Here is a 13,213-nt window from a genome sequence, read left to right on the forward strand (position 1 = left end):
TCTTGGAAGCATAAACGTGTCCTAGCCCCAAAGAAAAGGTTGGCAATGTACAGTAGCAGTAAGGATTACATTTCTAAACACAGGGAATCAATGTCAGCTTGTTCTGTTGTACAGCCTGCTAAGAATTACATATAATAACTACAACTTTGTGCAGCTTATATACAAACCAGACTAACCAATAGCAGCTGCTGTTTGTAATTCAAGAGTAGCTGGGTTGTCTGCACTGACGGCTTAAAACACATAAACACCAGGTGGTTCAACTCACATGCACACAATACATGGAACAAATGCAAATGTGTGTATTATACAACTGCTAGAACAAAAACTACTTAGAATACCAGTATAAATTATTATTATTATTATTATTATTATTGCTAAAAGAAGGAATTAGGTGCTTCTCTTGATGGCACAAGTCTTTTCTAAGAGTGTTCTTGAGACAGTAGAGATGGAGAGGGGTTACGCCGTGAAAAGGATTTGGAAGCCCTTAGAGTACACAAGGAAATAGTTTCTCTATGGAGAAACAAATCCCAGATGGATAGCATAAATTGGGAGAAACATAAAAAAACACCCTTCACCTGGTCCTTTTTGCAGTAAAGAAAGTAAAGTCAAGAAGCTTTACAGGCAAAGGTTCTTCTGGGTGTTACAACAGTTAACCCTGATCCAGGCACCTGAGATTATCAGCTGAATACTCCTGACTCTTTCACCTGAAATTACTCTAAGTATGATTATTATGTATTTAATTTTCCCCTGAGGCGTCTCCTTTTCTGTGTAATCATATAATGATGATGAAATAGAATATTCCTCCCAGAGTTTATCACCACAAGAGACACCAGATAACTGACACGTGCACAAAACAGAAGCAACAAGAGGCTCATGGGTACTTTGTCTGATAGATATTCTTCAGCTTTTTCCCTACCTTTTGCATTCTAAACATACCAAGTCTACAGAAGCTGCAAGCAGTTGCCAGCAAAGGTGCATGTCAGTTCCCTGCTCTCCTGCAGTATTTTCCGTGCTGTCTGATACTTCCAAGTTTTGTTTAGTTTGAGCATCTCTCATATCTAAGAGCATTAAATTAGTTTTGTGCACACTGCCACCTGCTGTGGTTAACCAAAACTGAAGTTGAAATACCAGCATTCCTTGTGGCAGGTTTCAGTGTTCTTACGTAGCATGCATGTCCCAGCATTTGCATTCAGGTATCCTTGCCTTAAAACTGGAAGATTATATTAGCCTTGGTCTACACAGATATGCTAAATGTAACAACTAAGAGAAGTTTTTTAGTTAATTACGTCCTTGTTCAGTCATTTATCTTTGTGCAAAGCACATGGTATGTTACCTACCATCGAACACACACTCACCTACGCATGTTTATGGACACACACACACAAACTGTGGTGGAATCAGGGCCTGAGGAAGAAAAAGAATGCCCAGTGCCTGCCCTCAGGTCACTTCCATCCAACATTCACAGCGTACCACACAGATGATACAAGCTGCTGTGCTACTAACTAACCTGTACGCCTCACCCAACCAGGTGGTCTCTGAATCTCAGATACACAAGCAGGCAAAGGATGTAACTGTAAGGCCTTCTCTGGGGCAGAGTTGTTTTGCACTGCGTGCTGACTGCTCATCTCTCATCATCGAGATACTCCTGGTCCAAGCCTGGCAAAGAATGTTTTTAATGTACCATCAAAGTGAACCTCGGACGACCGGCTGCCATCACTCTTTTAAGAAGCCTTCCAGAAAGAGGATTTCCAGCTGCCTGCGGTCCGCCAAACGCAGCAGCAGATCCCATCACACCGCTGGGCCGCCGTAGAGCACGCTCCGCCCAGAGCAGCTCCGCTGCGGCTGCGCGCAGGGAAGTGAGCCGAGCCGTCCATGCTCCGCTCCGTACTGCTGCCCCGCGCCCTACGCCGCCTCCGCGGCTGGCCGGGCGGCGGGCCCCTTCTGCGGGCCGCCCCGGGGCTGCTGTTGAAGGGCCAGGGCCGGCCACTGCGGGCGCCTGCGCCGCTGGACGCTCGGGGACTGTGCTGGGCCGGTGAGCGGCGGCGCTCGGGCGGGGAGGGCTCGCTGCAGGCCGGGCGGGTCGCTTCGGGAGGCGGGCGGGGAGGGAAGGATCAGACTGAGGCGGTATCGCGCGGGTGAGGCGGGTGGCGCCGGGTTCCGGCAGTGGAACGTCTTGTCTTCCTTCAGGTAAACTTTACCGGCATTTCACCACAGAGGCCTCTCAAGCCACCTTGGCCAGCGTATCTCCTGTGTTTGCAGTGGTAAGTACAGGCGGTCCAGAAGTGTTTGGACAGGACGCTTAAATGCGATGACCTGTGTGTGTCCCTTCCAAGTTAGGGGATGGATGCGATGATCTTTGTGTCCCCTTCCAACTCAGTGTGTTCTGTGGTTCTGTGATGTTTCGGTTGCTTCTGTTCTGATCTGTGGACCAGCTGTGGCACACGGGTCTCATCATGATGAATTTCCAAGATAAAGCATTTGCTGGAAGTTCTCTTACCTTATTTGTGAAGTCAAATAAGCCCTTATAAATAACTGCGGTTCGAATTCAAGTTTGTTGAGGCTTACTCATGGCATTCACAAGCATTATTGCTGTGTCGTGTCAGCTGTAAGCCTAAACAAAGGCATACATGTTTGTGTGCACAAACACAGTGCAATGCGTGGCTGCAAAGTTGAGATGAAACAGTGTGGAAAGTATAAAAAGTCAGTTATTCTTCATAGCATATTTTCCACTTTTTTTTCCCCACTCTTCTAGATGAAGCTTGACAAAGAGGGGAATGCTACCTTTTTTGGTGAGTTTTCATTGTATTTTCTTTTTTTCCTCTTCTTGTTTAAACCTCAGTGAAGTACCTGCATTGGGTAGAAAATCACATTCAAGCTACTTCAACATGTTTATTAATTTGGTGTGTTTCCTCTGTTTTGCTGCCTTCTGTACATTTTCGTAGCATCTTCAACATTACAATATTTGTGTATTTTTAGTTAACATATCGAAAGTAATGCGTATGATCCATCTTAGGAAGGAGGTCATTCTTCGCTTTCTGCTTTTTAACCAGCATGTTACTTTCCTGTTCTGGTATTTTCCCTCCTATGGAATTAGTTGTGATTTAACAAACCAACCACTTTGCTTCTGATACTGTATTAATTATTGTGGCATTGAGGAGTCAGTGGGATGAAAATGGTTTTAAAGATTGCACGGCTTTTTTTTTTTCTTCTGTGGGACTGAGAAACAGACTAAAATGTAGTTTCAGGGCATACATGCTTGTCTCCTAAACATCTTCATATAAAAATGTTTTTATGATAGAGAAAAAGAAAACAGAATTGTACCAGGAACTGGGTCTTCAAGCTCGAGATCTAAGATTTCAGCACCTTATGAGCATTGCAACTAGGAACAACAGGATCATCATGAGAATGGAGGTAATGACTTCCCTATAACCCAGCATAAACTTGAACCAGCTTTGCTTTGCCTCTCATGTCATTATGCAACTCTTTTACTAGAAGCTTTCTGTGATGTGTAATCCAACAGTAAATGTGTCTTTGGAGCTCTGCCTCCTTGACCATACCCTGTTAGTGCAGGGTTGGATTTGAACAATCTGGAGTGCACTGGGAACTCACGGTTAGTGAGATTCTGTTATTTTTCTGTCTGAAAATGCATTTGAAGTGGCTTTATCTAAGTCTAGTTTACATAATAACAAGGTTTGAAATCTTCAGAGGTTTTTTTTCAGACTTCTACACGCATACTGTCTTTTCCAGTTCTTGAAGGCTGTCATAACACCGGAGTTTCTTCTGATATTAGATTATCGTAATTTAAATCTGGAACATTGGCTCTTCACTGAACTGACATCTCAGCTGTCTGGGGAAGGTCAACTAGTTACGTATTCCCTGCCCTTTGAATTCCGAGCCATAGAAGCAATACTGCAGTACCGGGTGAGCTGTTTGCATTTAAGTTGTGTCAAAGCTTTTGCTTCAATAGGAAAGATGATGATTTTCTTCTTATGTTAATATTCATATCATACATAATTATGTATGTATTCCGTGCTTAGTGCAGGAGGTCGCTGGGGGTTTTGTGTTTTTTAAGGTTCTGTATATTTCCATTTCCTTCCCTCAAAAGTGCTAATTGGAAATTTCATGGAGGGAACAACTTGCATATGGATGCAGTAGCTTCGTCATCGCTTGGAAAAACAAAGAACTAATTAGAGCACCTTTCTAAAGACGTGCTATAGTTGAAATAGAATGTTGTGCAGAGGCACTGAGCGCTTCTTGGGCAATGAGTTCTAGTTACCCTTAAAATCTATGCTAGCTAATAGTAATATGACATTCCTAGATAAATAGTGTTTTACTCATCATTGAGTTTCAGTTCAGTGCAAACCACTTTTATAAATGCTTAATTTTGAGCTGGTTTTATCTATCTGCAAGTGAATCCATGCAGCAAGAATTGCCTGGATGTTTGGAAGTGGATTGTATTAACTGCCGATTACTGTGAATTCTGTGTTTAGATAGTCGAGCCAGTTGCCCAGGCCACTCTAAAAGGATTGTTTTAATTCTTATGAAGGATCGTGTTGTTATCTAGATCAGCAGACTGCAAGGGAGACTTAATACTTTGCAGCCTCAGATCCTTGAGACACTGGAAGCTCTAGTGGATCCCAAGCTTTTGTCTGTGGATAGGAGTAAACTCCACATTCTCCTGCAAAATGGCAAGAGGTAAATAAGCTGTGCAGAGACTAGAAGGTGACCATAGAAAATTATATGCGATGAAATGTTAGAAAAATGATATCTCTCATGAATTTAATAGATTGCTGTAATGCTGCGTTGTGCATCTTATAAATGTGAAAAACAATATATGAAATACCTAGTGATATGGGAAAAAGCAGACATTCCATTCTGATTTGTCAGAAAAGCAGTCGAGCTTCTTAAGTAACTCACCTAATACAACAAAATAACATCTAAGAGAACAAAATAACATTAAACAAAATAGCATTGTAAGAGTAATCCCTATGGTGTAGAACTGGGCTAATACTAATACTAATGCTAGTTCACTGGTATCCTTATGCATTAACCTGTCTTAATGGTCAGTGCAGATATGCACTTCCTACGTGCTCACAGAGTGCTCATTTTTCTTCTTTTTCCTGATCTTTAAATCTGATTTAAAGCTGAATCTGTGTTTGTAGCTCTGGTGCTCAGATCAGTGCTACTGCTAAACGTATGGTACAAAAGAGGTTTTTTAGAGCAACTCTCAAAGCCTTCCCTGAGAATTCAGACTGGCAAGGGTGCTGTCAGTCTCTTCTGTAAATGACCCCTGTGCAATGGTGCCTGTGGGATTACTGACCTTCTGCCTGTTCTTTCTTCAGCTTATCAGAACTGGAAACTGACCTTAAAGTTTTCAAAGAAACAATTCTGGAGATCTTAGATGAAGAAGAATTAATAGAAGAGCTCTGTCTGTCTAAATGGACTGATCTGCAAGTATTGTATGTATATGATGAAACCACATACTTTTGAAATAGTGCATTTTGCTTAAGGAGAACTTGATTAGTGATCTGAATGTTCCCCTCCAAGGAAAAAAAAAGACTTCTTTGATATATTTTTTTAAGCCCTAATGCTTGCCGTTTCACAAATGGTTATCCACCATTTCATAGAAGAGCTCCAGTAGCGCTAGTCATATTGTGTAGTTTCAAGTTTTGCGGTAATTACTATGTATAGCTAAAACAGTTCACAGTTAAATTGTTCAAATGCATACCCAAATCACATCCTTTACTTTATCCTTGGGAGTTTTTAACTGCACCATTACCAACTTCCACCACTTGAGGGCATCAAGAAATTACCTCCTTTCAAAAATGTCAGCAGCTCATAATTTTGTATCAGGAAAAAGTTAGATTTCTGTTGTCAGACATGCCTTGAGCACATCAAATGCTAACTCAAAACAACTGGCTACCTGTACTGATCATCTGATGGGAGATGGGGAAAGCATTTTATGCTATATGCATTAGTGGAGGCTCCTTTTTCAATTTAAAGACTTGGATTTTGAGGTTTAGTGTCAGTACTCCTGTCTGTTGCTCACAACTCTTTAATGGGCCTCGTCTTAACACGTTGATAATGCGCTCTGGTGCAACACATGCCTAACCAGAAAAATATCAATTATTGCTCACAGTGAGGAGAGCACGTCTGGGATTGACCATGCAGAAGAAATGGAGTTGCTGCTGGAGAACTACTACAGACAGGCAGAAGATCTTGCGAATGAAGCTCGTGAGCTCAGAGTATTGATTGATGATTCAGAAAGTATAATATTTATCAACCTGGACAGGTTAGCTGTGCTGTCTGTTGGACTGACAAAAGCTGAACAGAACACTGCCAGTTCTTTCTCAAATCACTGCTGAAGAGTGGAGAATTCCATTTTTATGAGGGTTTGAATGGACCTGCAGTGAGCAGAACTGAAATTCATATTTAAATAAGAGTCTGTCTGCGCTACTCAGATGTGCAGTCCAAGTTGCATTATCACCCTAACGAGTGATTTGAGAATGAATGTACTTCTTTCTCTGTGTTACAGTGTTTACTGCATATTAGTTTTTAACTGAAAAGTAATTGTAGCTTGCATTTGGAAGTGCATGCCACATTGTATTTGAGGTTAGTTTTTAATATCCTTCTCCTCTTTACTGAGGAGTTATCTGTACAAGTAATTGATGGATGCTGCATCAGGAAACGATGGAAATTATTTATGGAAAGAGTTGAAAATGGAATTCCTCAAAAGAGGCTTAATGTTATAGTCTGCAGCATTTACTTACTCTGCTTCCTTGTAAGTATATTAATTTCCAAAATAACAAACCTGTTGTTGACTATGAATACTCACATAAATTTCAGCCAACTGGTAGTGAGAGTAATGAGAAGACAGAGAGTTCCTTGGAACTTTACTGTTATTCTATGCATGTACCTGTAAGAAGCAAGTGAAGCCAGAAAGTATGCTGATGATTACACTGAACCTTCTGTGTTAGATTTATACTGATGCAGCAATTTCAAAGTGAAAGCCCATTTACACTTTCATTTCATCATTTGACACCATGCAGCCTAATTTCAGCGTGTCTTTTTGATGTTTTATTTTTGATACATGCTGTATGGAATTTATGCAGCAGATAATTTTTGGATTCCCCTTACAGATATTTCTTCCTTCTTTAGCCATCGTAATGTGATGATGAGACTGAATTTGCAGCTGACTATGGGGACTTTCTCTCTTTCACTCTTTGGACTCATAGGAGTTGCATTTGGTATGAACTTGGAGTCATCTCTTGAAGAGGTAAGGAATGAGTGTTGAATTTACCAGTGACATAAAATTAATTTCCTGCTCTTATAGCGCATTTTAGATTCAGTAAGACTCAATTTTTGCTGTAGGTAAAGCTCCAGATCACAGTATCACAGTATTACAGTATCGTGCGAGTTGGTAGGGACCTTAGAGATCATCGAGTCCAACTCCCGGGATTCGAGCCTTTCTGTGTAGCAGAGCAGCATTTCTACCACTTGCGCCACAGGGGGGATTCGAACCCCAGGCCTCTGGTGTTGCAAGCAGCACCTTATACCACTGCGCCACTGGAGGCACACAAGATCTATGTTAGTGTGCAAAATAAGGTATTTTAAGAAAGTAATTCACGTTAGTGCAGTCATCTTTTTGAAAGCAAATTATTTCATGGCTTGTAGCACTGTATTACAGTCTTTTTTTTTTTTTGTCTGTATCCAAGAAAAAGAAACAATAAAAGTATGTTTAAATGCAGACTGACTATAAAGCAATGTTCAAGTTTCTTTAACAATTGCCTATGCTTTTGAAGAGCCCAGCTTAGTCTTCCAGATGCAAAGCTGTCTGTCAAATAACCAAGCCATTCCCAGCACACCAGAGGGAAGGGCTCTACTGTCAGTTATGTGGTTATTCCTAGAGTGGTGATAGTATTTGCAAGCATATGTGCTGTTTTAAAAGAGATGTTAAAATCAACAGCCAAACCAGAAAGACCTTTTCCAAATCCATTAAACAGAAAGGTTGAATTTCCAGTCTCCTAATAAGGAAAGGAAAACCGCATTGGACAATAAGAAAATACATTAGCTTGATTCCCAAATAGCTTTGTATGAAACAGCCCTTTTTCCATGGTGTGTTTTGGGCTATTAAGGATAGTTTACCACTTTCCTCCTGTAGAGGAGAAGAATGCTGGTTGGGAATGAGGGATTTTCTTTGGATAATTCCTTTTCTGAAGTGAGAATTATGTGACTAATGGCAGCATTCTGCTTTCAGGACCCCAGGATCTTTTGGCTGGTAACCGGGATTATGTTTCTGGGAAGTGGCTTGATATGGCGGCGTTTGCTTTCCTTCCTTGGTCGGCACCTGGAACCTTCATTACCTCCTCATGTATGTATGGTTATTTAGGATTTCTGCTTCTACAATTCATCTTTAAAGGAGGAAATGCACAGTTGTAGAGGGGTGGATCACAGAGCTTGTGAGGAATTAAGCTAGGTCTTTCTTCCTTGACTTGATGAAGGAGAAGGTTCTCCTTGGCAGGAGCACACGATGTAGGAATCCTAATATTAGCAAAGATATCTGAGCAGTAAGATATTCCAGGCTTATGAGAGATGCCTTGTTTACTTCTGTGTAGGAGCCAGAGGGAAGCTGAGGATTATGGGAGAAGCAGCCATAACCTGTCTTCTCAGCTGCTGCAGCAGTCTCTTAGTGGGGAACATAAGGGATGCTGCTCTCCTCCTCCCACATGCATGCTAACACTGGATCTGTGATCCCTTTCTCATAAGAGATGAAGATAAAAGGAAGATAAGGACAGGTACTAGCTGCAACATCTTTCTGAAGAATGGTGCTGTGGTTGTGATGTCCTGATGCTTAGAAATTTGCAGTAGCTTCTCACATGAAAGGCAGCTGTCCTTGCCATTTATGCTAATGGCATCATAGAGCCATATTTCACCAAGATGTGTGAAGGTTTCCAAGGAGGCAGTCATCAGAGTGGAATAACTTTGTAGGAGGTATTTTACTTGTCCACTACTCCTAGCTGCCAAAAGTTAGTGGGCTAGATCGTCTATGCTCTGTACTCTCACAATTGTAATGAGAGTATCAGTAGATTCAAAAGTTATGTTCCTATACGTGACCAAGAAAGGAGAGACCCAGATAGATTAGGCTCCCTTTCTTCCCTCCATTCCCTTGCCATTAAAAGGCATATGGATGTAGTTCACTGTTGATTGTTATTTGTGGCTACAAGTAACACAATTATCCTCAAGCATTGTTTGAGACCAACTGCAGTGTGTATTGACTGTCTTGGAGAAGTGTTCTGAAAGATCAGTATCTGTCTCATCCCTACTGAAAAAAAAGCAGGATTCAGGCCTCTCTTGATTCCCTTCTGCATATAGAGCAATTTCTTGTGTAATCATAGGCTATTTTGTATCTTGCTTAGGTTCCTGCAGTTTTGAAGAAATCCCAACCAGCAGCTCAAAGAGTGGAGATAAAGAACAGCCTTAAAGCAGAAACATTTGGACTGAGCAGAAGCACACTGGCAAGCCAATAGGAAGAGCAGGAATGAAGAGATAATTACTGTTACAGGGTGAACTTCGGACACTTTCATTTTTTCCTCTTACTTCCTGAAAATGTTAAGAATTTATAAACTTGCTAATTTAATACACATTTTGTGCCAAAAACATGGGGTGATATTTTAATGCTCACACACAAAAGGAGGAAAACTGAAGGGAGAACAGTGACATGCTTTCCACAGTAGTCTCGCCTCCACCCCATCTACGTTCAGTTAGATTTCTGTATCTCATGCACATACTTGTTTCAAGTTTCTTCCCAACATTTCTTCATGTAACAGGTTTTCTTAAAGAGCAGCATCCTCAGCTTAAGGATGACAGCAGTCAGCGTTCATCAGTAATGGTTCTCTGATTCTGAACTGCAGGTTTAGGAATCTGCCTTCAGCTACCAAAGAAAAATCTATCCCCACTGTGTCCTTTTTATTTATTTATTTTTAAAGCTTTGCTAAATGAAGATAAGACTTACTGGGGGGATTACTTAACATTTGTGTGCCCCAGTGGCACAGCAATAGAATTGCCGCTTGCAACACCGGAGGCCTGGGTTCGAATCCCCCCTGTGGCGCAAGTGGTAGAAGTGCCGCTCTGCTACACAGAAGGCTTGAATCCTGGGAGTTGGACTCGATGATCTCTAAGGTCCCTTCCAACTCACACGATACTATGATTTAAGTTCAAACTATATGCACTCTTAATAACTTGAAAAGCAGGTCCATTAATAATGTGGACTGTAGTTGTTATCTGCTGTTGTTTCAGTATGCATTGACATAGCCTATGTCCCATGCTGGACTGAAAGAGTAAAATCCTTACTGTAATGTATTCTTTTTTAGGGTTCATCTTTGAGTCCTCTGAAGGCATGGCTCTCTACTGACTTGTTTCAGTCTGTAGAGGAAGTAAAAATATCTTTCCAAATCAGGTTGCTAACTGTCTTGGTTTTTATTTGGGCTTTTTTGACCTCAGTAACACACAGTGTTACAGCAGCTCCCCAGGTGCCACCAGATTAATCTGTGTACTTACAGGAGCTTGAAAGACAGCTGTAGCTGACATCAGTCTGACTCAAAAGTAAGGAGTCTATAATGGAAAGGGTATGTAAGTCAGTATTATGCAAGCCTGTGACTTTAGTTATGTTTAAATTAGTTGTTCTTAATACTAATGAAGTATTATTAAGAGTTCTTTCTCTGTGTGTGACTTCAACTACATGTATAAAAAGCATAAGAAAGTGAGAAAATTACTGGTCCTTGTAATGCCTTTAAATTTTGGGGTGATTATTTTTGCAGTGGGTAGAGATGGAAGAAGAAAAAAACCACAGCTCCTAAACTGAGTTAAAAAAAAATAAACTAAGTAGAAATCTAGTTTAATTTTTTTCTAGTGGAAAAAACAGTGGCTCTGATATCATTACTGATAAGCGCCAAGAAAGTGCAGTGGGCAATGGGATATGGATGCAGATGGTTCTGACAGAGTAATAAGTTGCATTAAACCAGAACTGAAATGTATTTATATGGCTGGTTGTAAGTTTTCACTTGAACTTTCTATGCTAGGTCCTCTGTGCAGAGAGTCTGCTGTGTAATATGTTGACTCCTTTTCTTGTGCATAACTACTTACAGCATAATCAAAGCACTGACAGAAAGACAGTTCTTTCACAAGACTTCTGTCCTCATTGCAGACATATACAAACTCTTAGTGGTTTTCATGCTGTTCAAGTAACTAAAACGCATTAATGTGCAATAAAATTACTCTGAGATCATACGCAGAAAAAAACAAAAAGCCAGGGGAATGTATTGGCTCCAGACTATATTGATATCAGCAGTTTTCATTTATAAAAGAAGAAAAAAGGATAGTCTTATAAGCACATTGCTTGTTTTGCCTCATACCAGTATCCATAGATTTGGTAGGTAAGTATTGCATTCAGTGCTCCCTGTTCCACCCAGTTACTATGTACATGAAGTGCAGATTTCAAAGTAACTTGGCTGCATAGTTATTTTTTCTGTTTGGGTGATAAGGCCCCCAGAAGAGATGTCAGAACACAACAAACTGATGTTTGCCTTTTCATCTTTTTTAAGAGAACATTCCCAAGAGAGACTTCTTAAGCACATAAGTTGAGATGTGTTATGCTTGAAGCTTGAAATCTGTGCTATTCCACTGAGTTATTAAAAATAATACCTTGTGTTGGTAAAGGAGACAAAGAAGAGAAAATGCAGGTACATACATATCTATGGATTGCTATTAATAATAGCGTAACATATTGGTTCTCTAGTTTTTCAAAAGACAATGATGCACACTGCAAACCTGAATTGTACAACATTAATGTTAGTTGAAGGCAATACTGCTAACAATTAAAGCACAGTTCTAAGTTATCATGCTTGTGGAATTTTACCTAAAAGCATAAAAAAGGGTGTCTGAATAGTTTCAGCCATGAGTGCAAAAGCATTTCCTTAAAGTTAATCAGTCTTGCATTGCCCTCCTCTGGGAAGAACCCAACTGATCTACACCCTCAGTGAGGGCCTCAAAACTTGCTAGAGATAGAGAGGATCTTTCTCATTGGCATCTACCTGTTCTTTTTGGCTTATAACTGTCCTACCTTCACACTTACTATCCTGAAAGTAACTTCGATGTCTTAAAATTCCCATATTTATCTTGTTATTCTAATAACATAAATTACATGCTATTTCTTCTTGATTCTGTCAAGGAAACCCACAAACTTGACTAGTAAAGGTGACCTAATAATTAGAGCTGAAGATGACACAGTTATTCAGTATACATTATACAGCCAAAATTGGTTACCAAAATTTAATCTTCTGCTCATTTTAGTCTCTAAAAAGTTTTCAGACTGGTTTACTTGTATTAGGTCAAGTATTGCTGCTGCTCACAGCAGTTAATTTGCCCAACATGGCTGGCTCACTGACTGATTGGTTTGTAAGCCAAACCATCACAATGCTTACATTCCTGTGACAGTTGCACTCATCTGTCTGGCTCGGATGCTGTTGATGAGTCTCCCTAACTGGATGGGATTGTATTATAGCAGACCAAAATCAGGCAGATGGCTTCTGGAAACCAGACCTTTCCAGTGAACTGCACTCCATCACACATTAGCATATGGGGCAATGGGTACAGACTCCTCGCTCAGGAAAATCCTCTACACCAACTCAATCACTAAACAAACTTTCTGCTGCCACTACAAAGACAGGCTGCATCCAGGCTGTGAATGAATGTTTATGGAAATTACCCTCTGCTCCTGTAGAACACACCCCCACCCCAATAAATAAATAAATAAATAAAAATAATAATAATAATAATAAAAAAATACAAAGCAATATGTGGAGCAAAATGTGGAAATAGCCAGCTTCACCACTGGCCTATTCAGCCTGGGTGGAACTGATGCAGGACATCATTGGTTGAGAGCTGAGAAACCAGATGAAATATGACATAGGAGAAACTGGACTCTTGTTTTCCCAGAAAAACCATGGAGGAAAAACATTGCTGGGTACAGTGTGACCAATTTGTTACCAAATCATCTTCCACCACCATGTAATCCAAGTAAGGAATCTTTCTATTTCCTTATGTTGAACAGCAGTCCTTCTCTCTCTCATAGAAGTATTGTGGGAAGGAGCCTGCAGCGGCTTTCATATTCAGACATCAATCCAGAAAAATCTAGATTATTTTCATACCTTTTCTC

General features: G+C 40.5%; 1 protein-coding gene across 2 annotated transcripts; it reads left to right on the forward strand.

The window, feature by feature from the left end:
- The first annotated feature begins 1,513 nt into the window (after positions 1-1,513).
- On the forward strand, positions 1,514-10,892 carry MRS2 (magnesium transporter MRS2). 2 transcript variants are annotated; one of them, XR_011902847.1, is made up of 12 exons: positions 1,514-2,032; positions 2,188-2,261; positions 2,753-2,789; positions 3,299-3,411; positions 3,748-3,921; positions 4,565-4,695; positions 5,343-5,459; positions 6,140-6,292; positions 7,159-7,276; positions 8,258-8,371; positions 8,616-8,795; positions 9,417-9,523. XR_011902847.1 is itself a non-coding variant. In XM_072329270.1 (11 exons), exons 1-11 carry the CDS (start codon positions 1,873-1,875, stop codon positions 9,525-9,527), a joined length of 1,302 nt encoding a protein of 433 aa, XP_072185371.1. In that variant the 5' UTR covers positions 1,514-1,872; the 3' UTR covers positions 9,528-10,892. The 2 variants fall into 2 exon arrangements, 1 of the variants encoding a protein (XP_072185371.1); XM_072329270.1 differs by lacking the exon at positions 8,616-8,795 and having other exon boundaries at positions 9,417-10,892.
- The last annotated feature ends 2,321 nt before the right edge of the window (positions 10,893-13,213 follow it).

This window comes from Excalfactoria chinensis, chromosome 2 (genome assembly GCF_039878825.1).
Source record: "Excalfactoria chinensis isolate bCotChi1 chromosome 2, bCotChi1.hap2, whole genome shotgun sequence".
In the NCBI taxonomy this organism is placed as follows: Eukaryota; Metazoa; Chordata; class Aves; order Galliformes; family Phasianidae; genus Excalfactoria; species Excalfactoria chinensis.

What these genes read in the sequence shown, in the direction of transcription:
- MRS2 (XM_072329270.1), top strand. Translation starts at nt 1,873, where the DNA reads ATGCTCCGCTCCGTACTGCTGCCCCGCGCCCTACGCCGCCTCCGCGGC. An exon ending in GGGGAATGCTACCTTTTTTG is followed by an intron (nt 2,790 to 3,298) that starts GTGAGTTTTCAT and finishes TTTTTATGATAG; the next exon opens with AGAAAAAGAAAACAGAATTG. An exon ending in AAGCAATACTGCAGTACCGG is followed by an intron (nt 3,922 to 4,564) that starts GTGAGCTGTTTG and finishes GTTGTTATCTAG; the next exon opens with ATCAGCAGACTGCAAGGGAG.